At 33.8% G+C, this 26,589-nt stretch overlaps 10 protein-coding genes across 10 annotated transcripts; 4 read left to right on the top strand and 6 right to left on the bottom strand.

Annotated features, from left to right (window-relative positions):
* Window positions 1-239: 239 nt before the first annotated feature.
* Window positions 240-850, top strand: SAPINGB_P002352 (uncharacterized protein; the record flags this gene model as incomplete). Its single annotated transcript, XM_031997071.1, has 3 exons — window positions 240-404; window positions 494-570; window positions 670-850. The coding sequence occupies 3 exons, from the start codon at window positions 240-242 to the stop codon at window positions 848-850; spliced, it is 423 nt and encodes a 140-aa protein (XP_031852962.1).
* A 579-nt stretch (window positions 851-1,429) lies between these two features.
* SAPINGB_P002351 (uncharacterized protein) lies at window positions 1,430-1,884 on the top strand (the record flags this gene model as incomplete). The annotated part of the gene is made up of 3 exons (XM_031997070.1): window positions 1,430-1,513; window positions 1,577-1,610; window positions 1,667-1,884. The coding sequence occupies 3 exons, from the start codon at window positions 1,430-1,432 to the stop codon at window positions 1,882-1,884; spliced, it is 336 nt and encodes a 111-aa protein (XP_031852961.1).
* A 397-nt stretch (window positions 1,885-2,281) lies between these two features.
* Window positions 2,282-4,123, top strand: SAPINGB_P002350 (uncharacterized protein; the record flags this gene model as incomplete). Its single annotated transcript, XM_031997069.1, has 4 exons — window positions 2,282-2,438; window positions 2,496-2,611; window positions 2,693-2,852; window positions 2,919-4,123. 4 exons carry the CDS (start codon window positions 2,282-2,284, stop codon window positions 4,121-4,123), a joined length of 1,638 nt encoding a protein of 545 aa, XP_031852960.1.
* Window positions 4,124-4,241: 118 nt separating this feature from the next.
* SAPINGB_P002349 (uncharacterized protein) lies at window positions 4,242-5,464 on the bottom strand (the record flags this gene model as incomplete). The annotated part of the gene is made up of 4 exons (XM_031997068.1): window positions 4,242-5,178; window positions 5,234-5,286; window positions 5,342-5,369; window positions 5,448-5,464. The coding sequence occupies 4 exons, from the start codon at window positions 5,462-5,464 to the stop codon at window positions 4,242-4,244; spliced, it is 1,035 nt and encodes a 344-aa protein (XP_031852959.1).
* Window positions 5,465-5,688: 224 nt separating this feature from the next.
* SAPINGB_P002348 (uncharacterized protein) lies at window positions 5,689-6,690 on the bottom strand (the record flags this gene model as incomplete). Its single annotated transcript, XM_031997067.1, has 4 exons — window positions 5,689-6,296; window positions 6,353-6,433; window positions 6,484-6,489; window positions 6,552-6,690. The coding sequence occupies 4 exons, from the start codon at window positions 6,688-6,690 to the stop codon at window positions 5,689-5,691; spliced, it is 834 nt and encodes a 277-aa protein (XP_031852958.1).
* Window positions 6,691-14,648: 7,958 nt separating this feature from the next.
* SAPINGB_P002347 (uncharacterized protein) lies at window positions 14,649-16,409 on the top strand (the record flags this gene model as incomplete). The annotated part of the gene is made up of 2 exons (XM_031997066.1): window positions 14,649-14,829; window positions 14,902-16,409. The coding sequence occupies 2 exons, from the start codon at window positions 14,649-14,651 to the stop codon at window positions 16,407-16,409; spliced, it is 1,689 nt and encodes a 562-aa protein (XP_031852957.1).
* A 543-nt stretch (window positions 16,410-16,952) lies between these two features.
* Window positions 16,953-17,879, bottom strand: SAPINGB_P002346 (uncharacterized protein; the record flags this gene model as incomplete). The annotated part of the gene is made up of 1 exon (XM_031997065.1): window positions 16,953-17,879. One exon carries the CDS (start codon window positions 17,877-17,879, stop codon window positions 16,953-16,955), a length of 927 nt encoding a protein of 308 aa, XP_031852956.1.
* Window positions 17,880-19,334: 1,455 nt separating this feature from the next.
* On the bottom strand, window positions 19,335-20,174 carry SAPINGB_P002345 (uncharacterized protein; the record flags this gene model as incomplete). Its single annotated transcript, XM_031997064.1, has 1 exon — window positions 19,335-20,174. One exon carries the CDS (start codon window positions 20,172-20,174, stop codon window positions 19,335-19,337), a length of 840 nt encoding a protein of 279 aa, XP_031852955.1.
* Window positions 20,175-20,663: 489 nt separating this feature from the next.
* On the bottom strand, window positions 20,664-22,442 carry SAPINGB_P002344 (uncharacterized protein; the record flags this gene model as incomplete). The annotated part of the gene is made up of 1 exon (XM_031997063.1): window positions 20,664-22,442. The coding sequence occupies one exon, from the start codon at window positions 22,440-22,442 to the stop codon at window positions 20,664-20,666; it is 1,779 nt and encodes a 592-aa protein (XP_031852954.1).
* A 2,038-nt stretch (window positions 22,443-24,480) lies between these two features.
* On the bottom strand, window positions 24,481-26,481 carry SAPINGB_P002343 (uncharacterized protein; the record flags this gene model as incomplete). Its single annotated transcript, XM_031997062.1, has 1 exon — window positions 24,481-26,481. One exon carries the CDS (start codon window positions 26,479-26,481, stop codon window positions 24,481-24,483), a length of 2,001 nt encoding a protein of 666 aa, XP_031852953.1.
* Between the last annotated feature and the right edge of the window lie 108 nt (window positions 26,482-26,589).

The following is a 26,589-nucleotide window of genomic DNA, read 5'->3' as shown; positions in this document are numbered from 1 at the left end:
TAATTAATTAATTAATTAAATTAAATTAACTTTTTTTTTAGTGCTACTCGCCCCACCATCACCACCACCACCGCCACCACCACTACCACCACTACCACCAAAATTTCAATCCCTCTCCACCCCCCAAAAAAAAAAAAAAATTATCGAAACTTTTATCAAAAGTTTTTAACAAAAATAAAAAAATAATAAAAGAAATCAAAGAAATATCTTAATAATATTAATAATAAAAACTAATAAAAATGGATGACGCTGAATTACAGGCAATCAGACAAGCTCGTCTAGCTGAACTCCAGAAAAACAATGGTGGAGCCGGTGCCCGTGGAAGCTCTGGAATAGGAGGCATTGGTGCTGGAGGATCTGGCAGTAGCGATACTTCACGTGAAGATGATATGCGCGCTTCTCAGGTTAGTTTTTTTTTTTTTTTTTTTTCCATTTATAATTTCTTGAAGAAGTTTTTTTTTTTATTTACACTTTTTACTAACTACAAGAATAGCTTGCACAGGTGCTTACCCAAGAGGCTCGTGAAAGGTTGGCACGTATCCGAATAGTGCGCAGTGAACGTGCCCGAAAGTGAGTATAATTAAAATATTATTATTATTATTATTATGATTGTTATTAACCTTTATATATCTAACTCTTTTTTTTTTTTTTTTTTTTTAAATAAAATAGTGTTGAGGATTTAATTCTACGATTGGCACGCAACGGACAGATTCAAAAGAAGGTGACGGAACAAGACCTTGTGCAATTATTGGAACAGATTTCTAAACAAGAAAGCCAAAATAACCGAACTAAGATTGTATACGAACGCCGTTTGCATGAGGATGATGACGATGACGACTTTTTTGATTAAGTCATTTGATCAAGACAAATATTCCTAGCAAGGGAAAGAAGGCTTTGACAACTTTTCATAAAGTTTTATTTCCACCACCACCATCGCCATTACCATCACCATCACCATCACCATCACCATCATTTTTATTTCTATTTCTATTTCTATTTTCATTTTCATTTTCATTTTCATTTTCTCATTTTTTTTGTTTTTATTTATTTCTCCCACGGCTTTTCCTCAAATCATCAATTTTTTTTAAATTCAAAACACCCCTCAATTTGAATACAAAGCCCTAACCCATACACGTGACTACTTGATTTGCTGAGCAAAAAAATTTTTTTTTTTTTTTTTGACGGCTGTCACTGAAAAAAAAAAATCCACCACCACCATCGCCCAAAAAACCGACTTCCCCACCACCACCACCAATTATCAACCATAAAAAAAAAATCTCTCCAGACTTTAATATTTAATAATTAAAAAAAAAAAAAAACAAATTGAACCCTTTTTTTTTTTTTTGAAAAGAAATTTCTCGTTTGTATATAATTAAAACAAAATTTTTTAAAAAAAAAACTACTTTACGTTTAATATAATATTTCAACAATGCCTCCTGTCGCTCAATTTCCTGGAATGCAAGCCCAGCAACCCTCTACTTGGGAAAAGTTCAAGATGGGTCTCTTTATGGGTGTATGTACACATATAATCCCCGTCTATTCTAAATAAATGATATTTCTAACTCTTTAATTATAGACTGCTGTTGGTGGCTGCATTGGTCTTCTTTTTGGTAAGTTTCTTTAAAAAAGAATTTCTACATTAATTAATACTCACATCATTCTTCAGGAACCGTGGCTGTGTTCCAACATGGCGCCGGCCCTAACGGTATTGTCCGCAGCATTGGCCAGTACATGATGGGCTCTGCCGCCACTTTCGGTCTCTTCATGTCCATTGGCTCCATCATTCGTTCTGAGGAACAAACCCCCCGTACTCCTCTTGCCTGGCAACTGGCCTACGCTCGCGCCCGCATCATGTCGCGCGAGGATGCTTCCAAGCGTCTGTGAGAAGCTCCTTTTGTTTCCATTTTGATTTTCTTTTAACGACTTGATGAATAATTTTATATATATAAAAACAAAAAAAAATAAAAGATTGTAAATAATATGAATGAATGCTCTATTTCTGATATCATCAAACCTTTTTTAGTACTTGGACAAAAAGACTGTGAAATCAAAGTCTATATATAATTTATTTTAATTTTAATTTATTTTAATTTATTTTAATTTAATTTAATTTAATTAAAATAAAATAAAATAAAATAAATTAAATTAAAACTGTGGTTTCCAGGGTTAGGGGGAGATTTAATCTACACAAACCTCCACTCTTTTGTACTTAACAATCACCACTTTTTTTTTCTAATTGCAACAATTAATTAATCAATTTATAACTTCTTGACCTTTCACTATGGCTGCCGCTTATCTCCAGCGGAGCTCCACTCGTCATTTCCATGACGCAATAAACTTTGTCAATTTTAACCAAGATTTTTCTTGTATCTCGGTTGGTACAAAAAATGGTTATAATCTCTTTAACTGTGACCCGTTTGGCAAGTGTTTTGCCAAAGGTAAGTCTTTAAGCTTTTTTTTCTTTTTCTTCTTTCTCTTCTAACTCAGATATTCAGTTGACGGAGGAATAGGCATTGTTGAAATGCTCTTTTGCACTTCTCTTGTAGCAGTCGTTGGTGTTGGCGACCAACCACACCTATCGCCTCGCAGACTTAAAATTGTAAACACAAAGGTATGTTATTGTTATCGTCACTGATAACAACTCATCTTCTTAAAAAATTTGCATCCACCTTCAATCTAACGTCTGTTCCAGAGAAAACTTAACATTTGTGAACTTACATTCCCAACTGCTGTCCTTAGAGTTAAACTCAACCGTAAGCGACTTATCGTCCTGCTTGAAGAACAAATTTACATTTATGATATCAGTAACATGCAGCTTCTCTACACCATTGAAACCTCGCCAAATCCACAGGGTAATATATATTTTTTTTATTTCTCTATTATTTTAACCACTCTAACTCCCTTTTTTTTTTTTATAGCCATCTGCGCACTTTCGCCTTCTTCAGATAACTGCTATCTCGCCTACCCATCTCCAGCACCACAATCATCCTCCCCATTTGCCTTCCCGCCTCATGTTCCCGCTGCAAACAATCTTACCTCTCCCAACCGTACTGGTGACGTTGTTGTCTTTGATACCCTTACTTTACAGCCTGTCAACGTCATTGAAGCCCACAAAAGCCCGCTTGCTGCCCTGTCATTTAATGCTGACGGGAATTTGCTTGCCACTGCTTCGGACAAGGGTACCATTGTACGCGTTTTTTCAATCCCAAGCGCAACAAAACTCTACCAATTCCGTAGAGGAACCTACCCCTCCCGCATCTTTTCAATCAACTTTAACGCTGCTTCATCTCTTCTAGCAGTCTCCTCGGCTACCGAAACGGTCCATATCTTTAGACTCGCTCGGCCAGGTAACGTCCAACCAGTCTCCGTTCCGGCAGTTGCCCGTCCGGAACATAAAAATGCGCCCTCGGCTGCTTCACCAACTTCTCCAACTTCTCCAAGCATTTCTTCTGTTCATTCAGAACAAAACCATCAAACTCAAGATACCCAGCATTCTGAAAATAATGACTCCAATTCTCACGAAAATAACCACTCCGACTCTCATGGGTCGCCACCGCAAGAAGAACACCACCACCATGAAGACCAACAAACTGCAGGCTCTCTACAAGCAGACAGCGACTCGGCGTCGTCAATGTCTATTGACAGCCAAGCTGCTGCCGCTGCTGCCATTTTACCACAATTAACCAATCGCGAGGAATCAGTTAACTCGCTAGGACTCGACTCGGCTACAGACTCGCGCAAATGGCATTTGGGCGGCCGATCGTCACCCAGCCCCGGAGCTGCTACCCCTAATAGCACAGGCAATGGCCAAGCAGCCACATCATCTATGGCATCCATGCTTCGCCGCGGATCGCGTACACTGGGCCGCCAGGTGGCTGGGGCTGTTGGCACATACCTCCCCTCGGCAGTCACCGAAATGTGGGAACCTCAGCGTGACTTTGCATTTGTCAAGCTTCCTGGAGCTGCAGGACTCAAGTCTGTGGTGGCCTTTAACGCGGCTTCTACGAGACTTTTTGCAGTCACAAGCGAGGGTTACTTTTACCAATACGCTATTGACCACGCCAAAGGTGGCGAGGGCCAGCTACTTCAACAATATAGTCTTCTTGACAATTCCGAAGAGTAAGAATAAATAATCTGAATAAATCTTTTCCTCTTTTCTTCTTTTCTTCTTTTTTAAAGTTTTAAATTTTTAAATTTTTTTTTTTTTTATTACTTCATTATTTTTCATCGTCGACTTTTATTTAATTTGCAGCAGCAAGCTCCTCCTTGTTTCTGCGCTCGATATCGTAGTAAAACTCAAAGTATGAGGGATCAAAGTGGTGCAGACGAATGAAACCATCTTCTCCTCCAGAAGTAAAAGATCTACCCTTGGGATCAGCAGCAAGAGTGTTAATAGGACCGAAATGACCCTTAACGTCGCCCAAATGGTCCTCAAAGATCTTGTGGAAGATTTTCGACTTGAAGTCACCTTCCTGGTCAGCAGTTGTAGTGACAGCAGACGCGTCTTGACCACCACCAACAATAACAAAATCCTTGACAGTTGTGATGCACGCAGAGTTGAGTGGCGCCTGGCCCTCGTAGCTGTGGATGTTCTCGAGAGATTCCGAGTCAAACAGCTTGGCCAGCTTGTCACGCGACGAAGTGATAAAGTACGAGCGGTCCAGAGATGTTTGCAAATCAGAAACAGCCTCGTCATGGGCCTTGATTGACTTGACAGCCTCACCCTTCTTCTCACCACTAAGACTAAACTTCTTGACTTCACCATTGTTGAGTCCCACAAGCAAGTTCTCGCCCTCACTTGTCCATGCAGCAACCATGTACTTGGCCTTGGGTCCGTCCTGGTTCTCAATCACCAGCACAGGCTCCTCGGACTGCTTGGTTGGGGTCTCACGGTTCAGGTTGAAAATCTGAAGCTTACTTTTGCAGCCAAAGTTTTCGTCTGTCACTAGCAGCAGGCGGTCACCCTTGGGCGAAAAAGCAACGTAACGCGTGGATGCCAATGTGTTCCACGTAAACAGCTGCGTGCCCGTCTTGATGTCCCACAGCCGCGCGGTACCGTCACCGGATCCGGTAGCAACTAGGTAAGTCTGAACATCAACATCAATCGACATGATGGAACCTTCGTGGCCGTCCAAAGTGCCTAAACGCTCGCCATTGTGTGAATACCAAATGTTGGCCCTATGAATAAGGAGGTTAGAAAGTATTAAATGTACATAAATATCTCTTAACATACACTTTATCTCTGGCAACAGTGAGCAGCAAATCGCCGTCAGAATTGTACTTGACCTATTTTAATGTTAGCATGCTGTTTTATTAACAATCTCGAAATGATCCAACTTACCTGAGTCAAAGGTCTTGTGTGTCCTTGGCTATATAGATTTAAGGTCAGTAAGTCAAAATCTCCATCATAAAAGATTCCTTTTTTTTTTTCTCTCCATCCCACTTACATCTTAAGAGGGCGCATATTTGTTTGATGATTAAGGGCTTTCCGAAAAGCTTTATAGGGGCCGGTGCAAAATGGTGCTTGCTTGGGTGATGGGTTTTTTCCAAATGCGATGCGTTTGAGAAGGTCGTGGTGGTTCAGCAAAATTTTTTTTTTCCTGTGTGAAAAATTTCCAAAGAGTATTTCTCAGCACGCAACAGTACACTTAAGTATAAACAAATTACATAACATATTGGTCATCACCTTCAGCACACATTGTCAATCTTGACCGGAGCCGGGTCCACGTCTCCAAGATCTAATGTTAATGTTCGGTGGAACAGTTCATAAAGCATGTCTAGGCCTAGTCCCGTGACAGCAGGGTCATATCTACCTTTGGAAAATTCGTCGCGAACAAATGCGTGCTGCGCTCCAGCGATCTCTACAAAAGAAAAAAATGCACCAGCTTCGCGCAATGTTGCCCGAATTTTATCGCGGCCCTCCGGGGGAACATGAGGATCCAATGTACCGAAAATGGTCACAAGCTCTGTATCTGAGGATCCTCCGAGATCGCCATTTTTAATACGGGCCAGCGAGTGCAGAGATTCGTCAGAGGTGTTTCCAAGAGTGTTTGAGTGAATGTCTGTACCAAAGAAGGTCACGGCAGACTTCACACGGGGGTCAAAAGCGGCACGCAAAGCAATGTGACCGCCCAAACACATGCCCGTGGCACCAATCTTGCCTGTGCATGTAGGCAACGATACCAGGTAGTCAGTGGCCAATTTGCAGTCTTCGTCATAAGATTCAAGGGGTTTAGTGGCTTTGTACTTGTTGCCCAAATCAGTGCCGGGACCGTCGTATGCAAATGGCTCGAAGGCTTTAAAATTGGAAAGTTAGTTTAGATATAAAAAAATATTTGAGATAATCGCTTACACTCGTAATTGTGATAAACAGAGGGAGCTGCAACAATGTATCCATGGCCTGCAATCAGCTTTGCAAATCTCTCAACAGGTCCTAAACTGTTAAATAAATAAATCAATTCAATTGAGATATTATTTTCATACCAGTTACTAGAAAGAGGAATATGTTAATGATGGCGTTTCTCGGAATCATGTCTGATAAACTTTCTTACCTTGATAAATCTCTGAAAACACAATAACGCCAGGGAACTTGGCTTGGGGGTACTGAGGAATCTTGGGGTGGTAAATGAATACCCGCATAGTAGTCCCATAGGACGTTTTAATGTCTGTATATGATTCGGTGATCAACATGGTGATGGCTACCTGATGTTTTTTTTATTTGTTTTACTTTTTTTTTAAGTTGTTGGTTCTGATAAAGAATTGGAATTACGCCCAGTATAACAATAAACAAACAAAAAAAAAAACCAAAATAAGCTTCACACGTTGGCACAGGTAATAAAAAATATTAGCACCAAAACTGACCCACAACTAAAACTACCATAAATTAAACACACTATCACACAACAAATCTCAAATCAATAAAGATAAAAAAATAATTTGAAGTCAAATATTATAATTATGATATAAAAATTGCAAAAATTTAATGCCTAGAGCCGGATTTGAACCGACGATCTCGTCATTACTAGTGACGCGCCTTACCAACTTGGCCATCCAGGCTTGAAAAAAGTACAAAATATAGCTATATGAGTGCGCAGAAAGACTTTTAAGATATCTGTTAATGAGGTTGTTTGCTTATTTTCCTTGAATAAAAACAAACAAACATACAATTTTTAGTTAATTTTTAAACGGCAGATGTAATAGATGCTATGGAAACTACCTTAGTTTGACTGAGAAAGAAACTGGAATTGTTTTCTTGCTACTTATCTTCCTTTTCCTGGAGGAGTGTGCCGGGGTACAGATTTCATTTTGTTTCATTTCATTTCATCTCATCTCATGCCAAGTACCAAGTTACATTTATGAATAGGAAAACAAATCCTTGATATAAATCTAAGTATTTGAATATAATATTGAGTTATTTTTTAAATATATGAGAATGAGAAATAGATTGATGACTGAGAAGATCAGTAAAGATAAATTGAAAACAAATGCACAAGGCTGTGCCATAAAACAAGAAATAACAACCAAATAGACTAAGTTCAAAAAAAACAAATATTTGAGTATAGATAAAAAATTATTTAAAGTGTTTCTCTTTTCACAATTTTAGAGGATTTGTTTTAATTTAATTTTATTTTTTCTATTAAAAATCAAGCCTTAGTTAAAAAACTAATCAGATACTTCACGTAACAAAGAGTTCAAGTTAAATGCAAATTAATATTAATCGATTATTTTTTGGTTTCTTTTGCTTTTAATTACTAAAATTAATCTTTAATATTGCCGAAATCAGTCTAATATAATAAGATAATCAAGCAGACCAGCCAAAGTTCTGTCGTTTGGCTTTACCATGATGTTTTCAAGTGAATGAGATACCAGATCATATTGAGATCTCCAATGAGTCATTACCGACATAGCGTCTTTGCAAAAGCCTCAAAAACTAAAGTATAAATAGAAGGCTTTCCCCCAAACTTTTTAAATTTTTTTCTTTCTTCTTACCATTCACTTATTTTTTTTACCAGCTAATTTTCTCCATGGCTTTTGCCCCTCTCAACAGTTTCTCCTCTAATTAAGCTACAAAAATACACTAAAAATGTTATCTCCAACATACTTTATCTTGTCCATTAACATAAATTATTTTTACAAGTTAAGGTTGATTGTGACAAACATATGATCAGTCTTAACATTAAAATATGAGTTTATTAAAGCCATTCCCTTTTCATTGTTTACAAAAGTATTTGAATTTCAAGTCTAGAATCTATCTGTTTCTTGACGGCTTTTGAGATCCCTTTACTTTAATCTTTTTCATGATTTTATATTTAACAATTTCAGTGACTTTGGTAAGTTTTATGATGATGTATCATTCCCCCTGTGTCTAACAATAAATAGTTAATGTCTTCCACTTAACCTTCCTTTATTTCTCACCAACAAACAAACATGACTTGGAGCCTAACTTTTCATGATATGGTTTGGCTAACCCTGACAAGTTTATAACTACAATATTGCAATAAACACTTACTCCTTTTGCTGTAACCTTGTGTCGACGTCGATGAAATCACAAGCTCCTTTTTCAGTTGTTCCTTTGGTGTATTCTGTCTATTAATACTAATGAGTTGAACAAATGTTGATTAATGTCGAAGTGGTTTTCAGCTACACATAACTCTCATCGTTTAAGAAAGGTCAATTGGACATTGAGATGTTATTGGCAATGGGTATAATCTGGCATCTGGTGGAGTGCTGTCAGTTTGGAAAACACTAGGGCTCTACTGAAGTATTGACAGTTTTAAGAGTAGCTGGGTCCCTACTGAAACACTGACGCTTTTGAGAATAGTTGGGGCTCTACTGAAGTGCTGTCGGATTTGAAAATAATCAGGGCTCTACTGAAGTGCTGTTGGTTTTGAAAATAGTCCAAGCTCTAGTGAGGTGCTGTAAAAATTAACTGGCCAAATCTTCACTAAAAAATTATTCTACTATATTGAATAGAAATCATTCTACTGAATTAAATTAGCATTCAACTGTGACTTCCTCTTTATTATTGGGGTTGTGCCAACCTCCTGGCCTGTAGTGGGTTTTATACCCAATTAATTTGCCCAAAAGTGTAGTAAGCGCTCAAAATGTGTATCAATTAATTTATTTTACGTTGGCGACAAAATTTATTTATTGATTGAAAGCATTTAAGAAAATAATGACTTGAATTCAATTATTTTTTAAGATTCTAAAAAAAAAAAAAAAAATGGATAATGAAAGTAACTGCTATGTAGTGCTCAAAAAGGCTTCAGTTAATTGTTTATTCTTCTCACTCTTGCGAAAATTTAAAAGGTCCCTCTAAAGTTAATCACACTTTTAACAAACTGTTGATTAACTACAAAACCCTAGCCCTTATGGAATTTTTAAAAAATTCAAATTATTTTAGCTTACATAAATGTGTAACCCTAGCCCTTAAGGAATTTTGGAGTTTACACCAAAGTTAATCTGAATCATTCAAAATGCCCTAACTAAAATTTTATTAACCTAACCCTTGCGGAATTATAAAATATATAAAATACATTTGATTATGTAAAATATACCCCTAGCCCTTGTGGATTTTATGATTTTATCAAATGTAGTAAAAGAATATTAAAAAAGTGTCGTGTTCTCGAAGTAACTTGGTTGTAATTAGAGTTATAAGTTATAGTTATTGATTAAGGTTAATAGTCTACATATGATTAGTCCCAGGTTTCATCAGCTTAGTTCAATCTCTCGTACCTTTGATCTTAAGATAGACTCAGTTCCTCTTGATCGTAGTCTTATCCTGCTATGCTGATGGTGGTGGTAGTGGTTGTAGTGATGACACTTCATCACTGGTTATGTTGCCACTTGGCATACCTAACCCTAACCACTCATGTCACGGGGCCCAGAGGCACTCCATGACAAAAAGCAATAAATTTTATGCAATTTTGAGAATATTAAAAATTCCATAAGGGTTAGGGTAAAAATAACAAATACCCCAGCCCTAGTGGAATCTTTATTTTTTGCCAAAATATATGGTGAATCTAAACATATACCCTAACCCAATTATTAACACCTAACCCTTGTGGAATTATAAAAATTTATAAATCAATTAGCTGACATAAGCATTTACCCTAGCCCTTGCGGAATGTTCATTTTTTTGCAATTTATATTGTGAATCTACTAAAATCCCCTAACCCTTGTTAAAAACCCTTACCTTTATGGAATTCTCAAATTATTTAAAATGATAGCTTTACATAATCATTATACCTTAGCCCTTTAGTAGTTTGGCGTTTCACCTCAAAATTTGTCTGAATCACAGAAAATGCCCTAACCCAAAATTTCTTGACCTAATCCCTGGGCAATTATACAATTTTTGATATGTGATTGATCATATATATATAAAGCCCTAGCCCTTGTGGAATCTTTGATTTTTTTAGAATTTGTAAAAAAAAATATAAAAAAGCGATATTTTACCCCATTTTAAAAAATACGTAAATTACGTTAGGGTTAGGGTTAATGTTAAATTACCCTAGCCCTAACGGAATCCTTTATTTTTTGTTATTTATATGGTGAATCAAATCTTAAACCCTTACCCAATTATCTGGCCCTTACCCTTGTGGAATTATCATATATTAAAACCTGGATAGCCTTACATAATAAATACCCTAGCCCTTTTGGAATTCTTGGGTTTATACCAAAATTTGTCCAAATCACAAAAAATCTCTTAACCCAAGTGTATTTCACCTAACCCTTGTGGAATTTTTGATTTTTTAACATTAGTAAGAAAATATAAAAAAGCAATATATTATATGCAATGTTATAAAATCCGTAAATTCCACAAGGGTTGGGGCTATATCTTATTTACCCTAGCCCTAGCGGAATCATTATTTTTTTGCAAATTCTATGGTAAATCTATCATTAAACCCTTACCCAATTATATTGCCCTTACCCTTATGGAATTCTCATATTTTTTAAACTCGTGGCCTTACATAATTGTTATACCCTAGCCCTTGTGGAATGTTTAAAACTTTGCCATTTATATGGTGAAGCTATACATAAACCCTAACCGGATTTATTAGCCCTTACCCTTACGGTATTCTTATATTTTTTTAAACTGATAGCCTTACATAAATATCATACCTTCACTTTAGTGAAATTCTGGAGTTCACTCTAAAATTTTTCAAAATTACAACAAGTACTCTAACCAAAATTATGAAACCTAACCCTTATGGAATTTTTAAAATTATAAAATCATTTAGATGACATAAGCACAAACCCTAGCCCTTGAGGAATGTTCATTTTTTGCAATTTATATTGTGAATCTAAAAATATACCCTAACCCGTTTACTTAACCTAACCCTTGAGGGATTCTGGCGATTAAGCCAAGAGCTATTTAAATCACAACAAATAAATATATTTAACCTAACCCTAGTGGAATTATAGAATTTATAATATATTAAATTGTGTAATAATACCGCCCTAGCCCTTGTGGGATCTTTTGTTTTTTTTAATATCAGTATGAAAATAAAAAAAAAGCGATATATTATATACAATTTTAAAAAATATGTAAATTCCCCAGTGGTTAGGGTAACTATTAATGTACCCTAGCCCTTGCGGAATTTTAAAACTTTTGCCTTTTATATGGTGAATTAAAAAATCAACCCTAACCCGTTTTATTTAACCTAACCCTTGAGGGATTCAGGCGATTAAGCCAAGAGCTATCTAAATCACAACAAATAAATACCTTAACCCCGCCCAGCAATTCTCCACCTAACACTTTTGCAAACTTATTAATGTTTACAATATTGTGCATATGTAATATTTGGTTTTGCTCATATGGAATCCTGATATCACTATAATATTTACGAATAAAATTATAAACCCAAACACAGAAATGGAATTGTAACGATTAAGTAAGAAACATACATAACCGATAATTTGAATCCATTTCCTAATAATCTGTTGGGCTTTAGGTAATATTGAGTCAATTATGTTTTATTTGTTTAAAAAATTCATATGATAAATCTTTAAAAATCACAATCTTTCAGCTGCGAACACAAACTTGCAATTATATATGGTTCTAAATATATATTTAGATAGAAAGTTATCCCATCCATCTCATTTTAAATTATAAAGTTATAACTTAACTTTGACAAAATAAAGATTTTTGTTTGGGAAAACTTTAAATTTTTCAGATTACCTTAACGCAAAACAGACTTCCAAATTTTCAAATAAACATTCACGGACATAACTTCAGTAGAGCCTCGATTATTTTCAAATCCGAAAGCACTTCAGTAGAGCCCCAACTACTCTTAAAACTGTCAGTACTTCAGTAGAGCCCTAGTCTTTTCCAAATTGACGGCACTCCACTAGATACCAGATTATACCCATTGCTAATAACATCTCAATGTAATGGCTTTGACAAGCATCTGTTGGGACAATATGAGTCAGGAAGTGATTTCATTGACGTCGCCACAAGGTTACAGCAAAAGGAGTAAGTGTTCACTGCAGTGTTGTAGTTATGAACTTGTTAGGGTTAACCAAACCATATCATTGAAAATTGAATTTCAAGTCTCGTTTATTTGTTCTTAAGGAAGAAAGGTAGACATCAACTTCAATATTGTTTACTAACAGTTCATTGTTAGATGCTTTAATAATAAGTAAATATGGTAGTAAATTATTAACTCACCTAAATGGTTGACATAGTTCAAAATCAAATCAATAATTAGGGAAAAAATGCAGTTTGAAGTTAAATAGCCCGAGACAGATACCGAAATAGAGATTTAAATTGAAAATGAAAACCAAATGAAGGAAAATATTTAACTGAAAACTTTTATTTGTTACATGTAAAGACAGATGCTCTACATGTTGTATCATATATTGTACAAGTGATGGTGTTTATCAATGAAAATTAATCTTATGAAAAACTGTAGTATAGTATATGCATCTCTATTTTCTATTAAATGTATAAAAATATTGAAGATAAGTGACAAAGTTGTAGCAAGAAATGACTGAAGAATAAAAAAAAAAAGAAAAAAAGAAAGAAAGTAATTTTTTTTTTAAAAAAAGACTAGGAAAATGGATTATATTTATATTTTCATTTTTGAGGTATCAATAAAGATGTTTTAATGATAACCCATTGAAGATATTTCTGTGAAAGTTAAATATAGGGTTATCTAAATGACATATATATTTAGCTCCCCGAATATTTCATTTTAATTTTATTTAAGCGATAAGCCTTAATATTATTATTGAATTCTATATTTTTTCTTTTGTATTTTTTAATAAGTGTGTAATAATTAATAGTATTTCATCTATGAATTTTTTTTTGTAGAGTTTAAAAGTTTACAAGATTACTTCATGAAGTAATACCTGATCAGGCTATTTTTTTTTTTTATTTCAAATAATTTATTTATTTTATAAATATGGTCAACGTTCTAGATTTAGTAGAATTTCATATTACGGTTGTGTAGCTAAATTATATGACTTGCCTATCATCGTATCAACCCATTTTTTTTTCCCACCCCCTATTCTTTATTGATCAGCTTTATTGATCATCTTTATTTACGACTTTAGTTGAAATTAAACTAAATTTTTACACTTAAATAATTTAAATAATTTAAATAAAATTTTTTTTTCATATTTAAATTTAGAAATAAAATCAATTGAAATAGAATTGCAAAAAAAAAAAAAAATTTAAGTAAAAATGATTAAAAGAGTTTAAAGCACTGTACTTCACACTACTATACAATAATATATATATATATATATATATATATGAATGAATACATTTAAACTAAACTTTAGTTATAACTAATTAATTAATTATATATAGTGGACAAGTGAGAAACAAAAATAAAAAAAATAAAAAAAATAATAAACAAATAAATAAAGAAAAAAGCCAATTCATTTTTCAAAACTAGAAATATTTTAGCCATTAATAGTTAGTTATTATATTAGATCAAATCATTAAATAAATATTAATTTTTTGTCATTTTTTTTTAAAAAAAAAAAAAAAAAAAAAAAAAACTGAATGAAATGTAAATTAAAGAAAAAAATAGAAGGAATTGAAATAAATAAATTTATTAAACAATACATATATATATGGTCAAATAATATTGTGGGCTTATTCATTGTTAAAAAAAATTAAATCGCTAAAAAATAATAATTCTCGAGATCACTTTTATCTTTTAAAGCACTGCTATTTTTTTTTTTTTTTAATGTGGCGTGTAGTTCTTTTGACTAAAATACTGTTTAGCCGCAAATAATTAACTGTAGATATGATAGAATACATCCAAATATTTTCTTTAATATTTTATCAAATATATATAAATATATATATATATTTAAAGAAAAAATATTTTTACTTTTAATTTTTTATAGAAAAAAAAATCCTTATAATTCATTGGAAATTTTTAAACATTTTTTGGTTCCCTTACTACGAGAAAAAGTTTTTATATTTTTGATTTTTCACATTGCCTCTTTTTTTTTTCTCAACTATGAAAATCTTTTATGTCTATGGACAATTACAACTACAGGTTGTCCTTATTGTTATGGATGTAGTTTTTTGGATTTTCACTTTCTTTTTAGTTGAACTACTTTCAATCATCAGCAATCCTGAAACACAAATAGCTTCAATCCTAACAAGTATCAGTGGAGGTTTTCAAATGTTTAGCATGGAAACAAGACGTGCACAAATTCGTAAAACCAAAAGCAATTCATATTCAACTGGAATTTCTGAATTTGACTCAACCAATTACTCACCACAAAGGAATGACAGACTTGAAATGAATAGTGTCAACAATTATAATGAGCACTCCAACGACAAAAATACAACTGTCAACGATTGTTTAATTCAACCTTTTCCTAAAAGAAATTTTCATTTTTCAGTTTTGTTAATATTTTTTGTGTTTATATTAGCTGCAAGTTATGGTTCAAAAATTTTAAATCTAATCTTCTCCAGGGATATTTATCCTACTTACGAGCCCACTTTTGCACCTCTTAAAGATGCATTGAGAATTCATCCTGGTGACAAATCAAATACTTCATTATATTTTTCTTCTAATTCCAACATCACTAACCACTGGGATCCAGATACAGTTTTTTATAACCCTGATGGAAATTATAGCTTAGTAGATGAATGGGAGAAGGACCAGATTATTCTAGAAGACGATGAAGTTGGCTACGGAAATTCAAATTATATGGCTGGTACAATTCTTTTCAATTATTCTGATCCTTTATCAGGGAATTTTTTAAGCTGCGGTTTGACCGATAAATGGAGCAATATTATTATAGGTGCTAACGGTGCCAATACCCTTCTAATGAGTATACCCGCCGTTCCTATTTTACCTCAAGTTTTATGTATCAGTAACCAGCCTAATGATAATGACACTAATGCAGTAGTTGCTCCTTCTGATATGTTAGAACCCTATTTAGTGAGTAATCCTGGAGACAATTTTACATTGTTTGGAGTGAACAACCAAACCCAAGAAATTTATGCCAGAAGTATTTACTATTATGGTTTCAAATATCGCTATTACTATCTTTCAACGGAAGAAGAATTTGCTAATGACCCTTTATACTTCTTAGAAAGCACCTTTAATTCATTTGATCTTAACTTATCTTCTACTAATCAAAACGCTGTTTTCAACACTGATAATAATAAAACAAGTCGTTATGTTGGAAATAATGTCACTGAATATTTAGTAGCATTTGGTGAACTCTATTACTCCCAAAATGTTAGTTTTGTTTTGACATTCACCTTGGGGAAACAGCTTGAAGGAAACCTATCTTCATTTGGGGTAATGCATAATAAGGTAGTACTTGGGTATTATAGAGATTTGGACACTTTAACTGTTACTCAATCTTTCTATTATACCAAGAAATTTATTTTTGAATTTGATTATAACGACAATAAATCACGAGCATCAAAAATAAATTCAAAACTTATTGAACAATGGGGCATTCATTTTGTACCAGTTGCCTCAAACATCAAAGTATCTACATTTGTGTATAGTGTGCTAAGTGAAGGTTTGGATATAACAGTCAAAGGTTACGATCAATTGGGGTTCTATTACCCAGGAAGAGTTAGATATAATGCAACTTCTATTATTATTGCAATTATTTCTGTTTCTTTAGCATCTTTGATCTTGTTTTTCTTAACAAAACTTATTCTCTATAAATGTCCTCAAGGTATTCCAACATACTATGGTCTATTGCATGAATATTATCAGAATCATTTCAATAATAGTCGACCATATGATCCTAAAGTTGAACGCGAATCTATTTTTAAGATCATTGACAACGCTTATGAAGGTGTCGGATATGACAGAAACATGCAAAGAAATCGAATTGGAGTTCTAGATGAGGCTACCATTAGAACAGGGACTAGCAAAAATGGTATAGTTAAACGAAGAATTATTCAGTAAGAGTTGCAAAGCATTTAATTTTTTTTATAGTAATATTAAATTTGCGATTTAAAAATAAAAGAATGACTTCAATATTTTTAGAAATAATAACTACAATTTGAAGATGATTGTAGTTTCACAGTTGGATTAATTAAAAAGTGGAAACATTGTCGTCAATCATAAATGTTTGATTATGTAATTCTTTGTAATATATGTTGTTTTAAAATTGTCACTCTGCACAAGGTCATTGTACATGTTTTCAGACAAGATTGATTGTTTGTTAAATTCTGCACTTTGAAAATATTAAAATAAAATCAATATTAATTATAAGTATGAATATTATTACAATTATCTAAAGTTGGATTCTTCATAAATTTATGCAAATTATAATCGTTTAAATTTGCAAAACATAGCTTCAATTAGATCTCGAATAAAAGTCAACAATTCAAGTAAAATATTTCAAAAAATCACAACGAGTTAATAAACAATGAAAGGTAAAAAAGGAACACTTTTTATGTTTTGTTAATGCATTGTTATTACATGTAATTTTTTGATCAGTTTTTGTTAAACCTTTAAGCCAGGGAATTTTTTTCTTAAATATAAAACAGACAAAATAAACAAAGATAAAGTAAATGTAATCCCAAAATATGCCTTTCTTCTAACCTTTTTTGCAATAACAAAGTCAGATGACCATGGGTCGTCGTAAAATTCTTCAGCTTTAAGTACTTGTTTATGGATATCCTTGTGACGTTTTGGGGTTATCTTTGGTTTGAACTTCAAATTATCCGCAGTTAATAAAAGGTTTAATGATTTATCAATAACATCAGCTTCAAGTTTAACCATTGCTTCTGCAGAAATCATAAACGGAAGCTGAAGAATGCACCTTGCCAAGTCGGGAACTAAAAGACCGTACTCATCGAAAAGATTTTGAGCGCTGGTCATGCTGCTGGGTGATAAATTGTCAAGGTTTTCTGGAAGAGCAGTGGCCAAAGTAAGGGAAGAAACAATTTTGGCAAAAAAATCTTTTTTTGAATTAGTAATATGAAAAATAGGTGATTCTTCAGTGACTTGGCCCAAAAATTCAAACTTGTATGAAACAAGGTGAAAAGCAATTTCTGCATTTGTGGTACTTTCTTTCATATCCTCAAGCTGAAGTTGACGCGAATGCTGGAATGACATGCCTCTTTTAGCACGCACGGCAATTTCATAAAAGAAGTTGTCGTGTTCTTTTAGCAGCAGTTCAGGGAGATCGTCCATTTCTTCGAGCCCAAAACTTTCTATTTTTTGAGATTCCAAATTTGAGTTTAGCAATTTGACAATTTCTTTAATTGAATCAATGTTTTCAGCATGTTTTCGAAGTGTCCCCATGGCTGCTGTAGTCGGTAAGTCAGGGAATACATGGCTGCTAGTATCTCGTGGATGAATGCCTTTAATATGGCATCCAACACATTCGTATAAATCATGTGGATATTTCTCTACAAAAACTGGCATTGTTGACTAAAGATTTAAAGCAAGTGATGAAAATAGTTTCAATGGAAACACCTGCAAAAGATAGCAGATTACATATCAGCTTTAAAACAATTTATTTATTTATTGGGAATCCCCCAACAGAGTTGTTTGGAGTATTATAAGGAGGCAATGAGTGAGAGAGGAAACAAAAAAAAAAAAAAAAAAAAAGACAGAAATGTTAGTCATCGAGACGCGTTTTTGTTGTAATTAAAATGTAACAAATCACCACCCCCACGATTCTCAATGATTGTCTCGACCCCAACAATCAAGAAATTTTATCAAAGAAATCTACAACAGAAATTCAATAAATTGAAAAAAAAAAGTGATCTTATTTGTTGATATTTTATTTAAATTTTGATAAAAGAGAAAAAAATTGGTACTTTTTTAAAAAGAAATCAATGTGATTAACTAACTGGAATGAAAAGCCGCGTTATTTTTTTTTCTTGACCTCTTCTTATTCATGTTCACTCACAAAACAAAACTCTAAAATGTAGAGTAAAGAAATGAATTAGTTCACAAACAAAAAAAAAATATATTTCATATGATTTTGTCATTCTAATTTGATGTAAATTATATAATTTATATCTTTATTATTAAAAATGTAGTATAGAATCTCAATTATGCATCTGATCTCAGTCAAACCAGTTTTTAAATGCCAAACTTTTGATAAAAAGTGAAGTATATATTATCAATTTTAATTTGTGGAGTAAAATCACCACTTGTAATATAGAACCAAATTTGGTTGTATTTCTTTTAAAAGAAATAAAGAAGATTTATATTCAACAGTTTTTCACATAAAAAAAACAAGTCTATTAAATACTAAATTAAAAACAGACTTTTAATGCCAATCTTAAAAACATATTAAAACAGTATTTTTTTTACTAAGTCTAATTGAAAAAATTCCCCTAAAAACAACTTCAATTAAAGATTTTAAGAAACTTCCAATTTTTTTTATAAAATTCAAATATATCTCTCATTATCTCTATTGTTTCCTTTAAGATTTGCTTCATAAATATTTGCATCTACCAAAATATAAGTCTTTATTTACAGGAAACTCCGACTTAGTACTTTTTCTCATTCTAAAGTATTACATGTGTAGATAAGCCATCATTTCTATTAAGATGAATTTGTTGTGCATGAGGTTAAAAATTGTCATTGTTTACCGAATTAAACAGAACGTTGATTGTATGCTCGATTGAACTGCAAAGTGTCAAAGTCACCTGATTAATATTTCTCACTGTCTTCTATTGTAAAAATTTTTCAGGGCACTCATATAAACTGTTTGGTAGCGACGCCGTACCAAACAACAGTCTTCATATATGTTTTGTTTTGGCCTTAGTTCTATGATGTGTTTGAAATGTCTGAATCTCTAAATAGCTGTTTCAAAATGAAAGTTTCTCTTTTTATGGTTCCCTTTCATTATCACTCTACCATTTTTTAACCACGCTTAATATAATACCGGTAACAGGCGTAGCCTGCGCTTAAAGCCAAAACAATACTCACTGGAGTCACCGTGATCCTTTTAAACCATCCATCGGGTCCCAGAGTCTTGGTCATATTTCCGATAATAGTGGTACTATATACGCGCTGGTATTCGTCTATTGCTGCATTCAAGTCAGTTTCAAATTTGCGTTCTGTTCGGCCGTCCAGAAACCTTGGAATCGAGCATAGACGCACCATATCACGACGGAGTTTGATATTAAGAGCAATAAAGTTATTAATTACAGAAAGTACAGAATGATGAGCCAGCTGAGCCGCCAAGTCATACACGTCGATTCCATACTCTGCTTTCAGGCGTGCAATATGTTTTGTTGTATACCTCGAGTTGTCGTAGAACCCACTGTCAGGATCAGTATCGTTGATCCATTCATTGACACACTGTAGAAAATAAGATGCTTGCATATAAAACATGTTGCGATTATAGGTTGGTAATAGGAACGCTGAGTTTCCGACAATCCGCTTCATGCATACCCCATATTTTTTAACATGAATAATGGCAAGCTGCTTGTCACTGTAACTCGGAGGAAGGGATTCGGGATCAAAGTCAACAAAGTTTGTTTGTAAAGTGTATTCTTGACAGAGAATGACTCTAGGATACAGGTTGGCTGAATGACGTTCTAGAAACATATAAGCCAGTGCATCTTGGTCGGCTAGTGAAAGCATGTCGTAGGGCATCTGGGATCGCGCAAGATTATATAAAGTCTTAAAAATGTCTTGTAAAGCCGGCAGATCATCGCCAAATGCTCCAAAAAGCGATTTACTAGAATTAGCGGTCATTTTAAAGTGCAAAGGGAATTTTGTGATGCATAAAGAATGTGGAGAGGTCTTTGTGTTTTGGAAATTTTTCAGATTATAGAAAAAGTCTTTAGAGAATGAACAATAAAAAAACGCAATGAAGAAGTTGAAATAGAAAAAAAAAAACGGAAAAAGATTAAAATAGATTATTCTTCTTCTTCATTAACAATTAAAAAAAAAGAATCGCCAACATTGGTTTCGGTTATCAGTTAAAGTTAACCTTAAGTGGCCCGAACCGTTTTGTTTTGTGTGGCTTATGCGGGGTTGTTGTGGGTAAGTCACAGGTTTTTGTTAAAAAAAAAAAAGTCAACAACCCATTAAAAATTTTTCCTCTGCACAATAATGGTCTTCCAAGACATTCAGCTGAAATGTTAATATTTGGTTAACTAAACAGATTACACCCGCCAAATGGAATGAATTATAAACAAAACAAAAGAATTTATATTTTTATTGTATTATCACATTACCAACTCATAAGAGTCGCCGTTTTACTATACCGTTATGGTTTACGCCTTTTCTAAAAGTGATTTCGTCAAGTACACCCAATCTATTTCGCTGCAAATCAACATCATAACCAACTCCTTCATATGCTTTATCAATGATTGAAAATAACGATCTGCGTTCTACTTCAGCATCATATGGCCGTTGAACTTTTGTTTGTCTCTCATGATACTGATGTAAAAGACCATAGTACGACGGAATACCCTGAGGAAACTTATACAAAATGATTTTGCAAAGAATAAACAAAAACATGGAAAGACCAAAAACTGCAAGAATAGAACAAACAATCGATGTCACATTGTACCGAAGTCTTCCCGCAAAATAAAACCCAACACTAGAATATCCAACAGTGTTGAGCCCAAAAACTTTATCAATCACCCCAAATACAAACGGACTGACTTTGATATTAACAGCAAGTGGCAAAATTTGAACATCAGCGTAATATGTTGGATCCGACATTGAACTGTTCCATTGACTTATGAAATTGTCATCATTTGTATCATGAATGTCATAACGGAGTAGACGGCCACGATAAAATGCCTGTGTCACCGTCAACTGGTCATCGTTTGCATAATATGCCATGATAACTCGGTTATATAATGTACCATTAACAGAGTCAATTGTTGAGTTGTCTTTGAGACTGAATCCAAGTGTGAAACTGACATCGGTGCTGAACCATGTGTTTATAAAAGTTGCCAACCCATCGGTGATATTTGATGTGACATCATAGCTGGTTTGGTTGTTATCTGAGTTGAACATGACGTTATAGTTGTCCAACGATATATCACAGCCAAGATGATCAAACAAACTAGAAAGATAATCAATGGGGATATCGTTATATGTATCGAGAACATCGTACAACTGTGTTTGGGAGAAATTGGAAGACTCATACACAATTGTGTTTGCGTAGATGTGCTTATTTTTCCTGTCAACACCAAAAAGTGTGACATTGTCGCCTGGTGAACTCATGTGATCTGAATTCAACTTCGAGTCCAGAAAACTAATGTCTAAAGAGCTGTCATTGACTGTACTATTCAAGCACCATGCTTGTGGGAAAAGGGGGACTGCTGGAAGATTAAGCTGGTTGACTTCTGATCCTTTTTTCATGACTGTTTCAGTCCACTTATCACTTGAGCCACAAGTCAAATGAGATCCAGGCTCTACTTCAAACGAAAATAAAAGACCACCCATAAGGAAAAATGAATTTGCAAATCCTGTATCATTGAATTGAACTCTTTCCATTTTGTTTTCAAATTCATCCACTTCATGGTAGTCCACATTAATATTGTATAAAATTGTATCACTAGACCAGCGGCTGTTGAGGTCGAAATCATCTGGGATCAATGTTGAAGTATCTGTGGTCAAGTTGAGTTCCTTTTTGGCAGCATCTTTTACGGGTAAATACAAGCTTTCTGCTGAAGGAGCCACATTTTGTGAGAGAATCAAATTTAACACCTTGGACCCATATGTAGTGCAAATGATACAAGCAAAAAAAATCACCAATGTTGGGTAGTGGAACTTTTTGTGATTTAAATGGAAGTCGTAAAATTCATCGTCCTCATTGTCATCACTATCGCGATTGTTTGATGTCCCGTTATTATTTGTTTCCTCTGCTGTTGTTATTGTCAAATTACTTGTTCCAGGTTCGGAGTCAAATGGAATCTTTGACAAATATTCTTGTTTTGGGGATTCCGCAGTTGCAGAAGATAAAGGATCTAATTCGTATTCGTTGCTTTTTGTTTTTCTCATGCGTGAACGTAAGCACTCAGAATAAAATAACCTCCAAAACCCTCCAAGTGATGTGATTATGGAAGCTACTTGTGTGCAAGGGTTACTTATGATTGAAAGAAACTCAATGAGAAAGTATGTGAGGAGCCAGAAGGTGGCATCCATCACAATGAGAAGTGTTTGAAGGGGCAATTGTCCATAGACATACAACATTATATTAAGAAAAGAGCATGGGAATATGTATCAATTTAACTATCAAGTGAATAGAAAAATGTATAACAAAAAAGAAAAAAAAAGAAAAAAAAAAAGGGGGAGAGGGGATTCACACAGTTTATATATTTTTTCAGGGATTTTTTTTATATTAAGTATCGTCTCGAAATGATTCTTTTTTGATGTGGTAATATTATCGCCAATTTAAATTGGTCCTGTTTAGACCCTATGCGGTATCACAATCCTCTTACTATGCTCAATATTTAAAAAAAATATATACTCATTATGTTATTTGTTTCGTTAACTATATAATTATAAATTTTTCATTTATACTAACTATCTTCAACCTCTTTTTTTTCCCTTCTTGTTAAAACTTCTTCTTGTTGAAACTGTGGCTGTTGTTGTTGTTGCTATTGTTGTTATTGTAATTCTTGGGATATTTTGACATTTCTTTTTCAACTATTTATAAAATATAATTTTCTCAGCTGCTAAAGGCTGCTTTATGTTTTCCTTTTAGAACCTCCTCCCTCGTAAAACAATTTAGCAGCTGTGTTTGCTGCGATGTTTGTGGGTGACAAATAACGTCATTGACAGGATCTCCAAAATTAAACTAATTATAAGCCTTCAATTAAACTCCAATTTGTCTTTAAGTCTGATTAGGTATTGTAAAAACCTTTTGGTTCCATTAAATAAGGTCCCAGACAAACACCACTCTTAATTATCTTATCTTATCACAGAATCCATCTTTCAAAATAAAAGTATTTTTTATAAACATCTTTAGAAATGACTGTTGCAATGGCATTCTGTACCCGATATGTAGTATCCACTCAAAACGCTTAAACCCACGCTCTACTTGCGTGAATGCAGTAGTCTTTGTTTTCTTTAGTACTCAAGAACGCTTAGCGAATGCTAAGCATTCCTTTCAAAAATCGAAAATGAAGAGTGTCACCAAATAAGGAACGGTGTTATTTCTCTTTTTATTATTTTTACTTTATAATTAAATAAATATTTAACTCTGTTTTATTTTTTTTGTCTAGAAGAAGAATTTAAATCTTTCCCACTTTTGAGAAAAAGTCTAAAGTCACATCAACTTTTAAACCTATAACCCATACTACAAATCAGACTTCAACATTTTTAAGATTAATGGTTTCACCAAATTTTGAAACAATTTTTAACTATTGACTATGGACCGGATTGATTTTTAAGACCCATAAACCAAATAAGATATTGTTGTCCACCGTCATGTTTCTTTTTTGGTGAAATCATCTTTGAAGTGATTGAGGTTTCTAGTCATTTTAATAACACCGTTAACATGACATGCCGTAACTACAAGTTGTTTCAAATCCTTTTATGTTTAACAATTGCTTTATTCTACAACCGGGGTCTTAATCAAGATTTTGAAAAATCAAAGAATGGTTTGAGGAAGTGCTTAAACAATATTTGGATGTTTTAATGTTTAAGGATTTCTATACCCTTTACCTTGTGATCAAATTAATATCGGTTTTCCAAATCCATAACTTTTATGTTATAATTATAACATCCTAATCAGAGAGCTTGTCTGAAAACGAAGCTATCAAACAATATTAGCCGGCTGTCACAAGTTTACACAATTCTTCCATATTGTTTTACCTACAACGCGATCGAAGTGTTTTTTCTACTGATCATGTTCCAGCCTTAAGTAGTGGCTCAAAGATTTTATTTAAAAATCGTCAAAAAAGTTGGATAAAAGGTAGAAGATCCTTGGGTTGTTTATAATATTAGGCGTGTTTTAACTTTTATCAAAAATGGAAATTTTGGTTATTGAATAAATCTTCTTTTTATTAAATGTCAATAAATTCTTTGTATATACCTAAAACAAGCGCCTTCTTATAATTCCTTCACGTTTCACACCAGCTTTCAACGTAGCCTCATCAAGAACACCCAGCCTATTTCGCTGCAAATCAACATCATAACCAACTCCTTCATATGCTTTATCAATGATTGAAAATAACGATCTGCGTTCTACTTCGGCATCATATGGCCGTTGAACTTTTGTTTGTCTCTCATGATACTGATGTAAAAGACTATAATACGACGGAATACCCTGAGGAAACTTATACAAAATGATTTTGCAAAGAATAAACAAAAACATGGAAAGACCAAAAACTGCAAGAATAGAACAAACAATCGATGTCACATTGTACCGAAGTCTTCCCGCAAAATAAAACCCAACACTAGAATATCCAACAGTGTTGAGCCCAAAAACTTTATCAATCACCCCAAATACAAACGGACTGACTTTGATATTAACAGCAAGTGGCAAAATTTGAACATCAGCGTAATATATTGGATCCGACATTGAACTGTTCCATTGACTTATGAAATTGTCATCATTTGTATCATGAATGTCATAACGGAGTAGACGGCCACGATAAAATGCCTGTGTCACCGTCAACTGTTTATCGTGTGCAAAATATGCCATGATAACTCGGTTATATAATGTACCATTAACAGAGTGAATAGTTGAGTTGTCTTTGAGAGTAAATCCAAGTGTGAAACTGACATCGGTGCTGAACCATGTGTTTATAAAAGTTGCTAATCCATCGGTGATATTTGATGTGACATCATAGCTGGTTTGGTTGTTATCTGAGTTGAACATGACGTTATAGTTGTCCAACGATATATCACAGCCAAGATGATCAAACAAACTAGAAAGATAATCAATGGGGATATCGTTATATGTATCGAGAACATCATATAAATAGCTTTGGGAGAAATTGGAAGACTCATACACAATTGTGTTTGCGTAGATCTGCTTGTTTTTCCTGTCAACACCAAAAAGTGTGACATTGTCCCCTGGTGAACTCATGCGATCCGAATCAAGCTTTAAATCCAAAAAGTCAATGTTCAATGAGCTGTCATTGACTGTACTATTCAAACACCATGCTTGTGGGAAAAGGGGGACTGCTGGAAGATTAAGCTGGTTGACTTCTGATCCTTTTTTCATGACTGTTTCAGTCCACTTATCACTTGAGCCACAAGATAAATGAGATCCAGGTTCTACTTCAAACGAAAATAAAAGACCACCCATAAGGAGAAATGAATCTGCAAATCCTGTGTCATTAAATTGAACTCTTTCCATTTTGTTTTCAAATTCATCCACTTCATGATAGTCCACATTAATATTGTATAAAATTGTATCACTAGACCAGCGGCTGTTGATGTCAAAATCATCTGGAATCAATGTTGAAGTATCTGTAGTCAAGTTTAGTTCCTTTTTGGCAGCATCTTTTACGGGTAAATACAAGCTTTCTGCTGAAGGAGCCACATTTTGTGAGAGAATCAAATTTAACACCTTGGACCCATATGTAGTGCAAATGATACAAGCAAAAAACAACAACAACGTTGGGTAGTGAAATGTTTTTTTGGCGTGTTCAAACTCAAACAATCTGTCGTTGAAGTTATTAGTGTTGTTGTTATTATTGATATTAGTAATATTGATATGGTTATTGTTATTTTTATCTTCATTGTTGTTGTTTCCTTCTTCTGTTGTGGTCACTTTGAAATCATCGGCTCCGAGCTCAATATCAAAATCACTTTTGTTCACAGTTTTTTCTTGTGTTGGAGATTCAGGTGATGTTGGATTAATTTCATATTCATTAAGTTTTGTTTTGCGCATGCGCGCGCGTAAGCCCTCGGAGTAAAAAAACTTCCAAAACCCTCCAAGTGATGTGATTATGGAAGCTACTTGTGTGCAAGGGTTACTTATGATTGAAAGAAACTCAATGAGAAAGTATGTGAGGAGCCAAAAGGTGGCATCCATCACAATGAGAAGTGTTTGAAGGGGCAATTGTCCATAGACGTACAACATTTTGTTGAAGAAAAAAAAGCTTAAGGAGGAACAATGAAAAAAAATTAAAAAAATAATGACAAAAAAATGGGGATTTTTTTTTATTTATATATGTAGCCGTGAATTTCT

Source organism: Magnusiomyces paraingens (assembly GCF_902498895.1).
Source record: "Magnusiomyces paraingens strain CBS 517.90 genome assembly, contig: contig2, whole genome shotgun sequence".
NCBI lineage: Eukaryota > Fungi > Ascomycota > Dipodascomycetes > Dipodascales > Dipodascaceae > Magnusiomyces > Magnusiomyces paraingens.
Note: the sequence above shows the minus strand (reverse complement) of the source record. Positions and strands in the feature narration are given on the sequence as shown.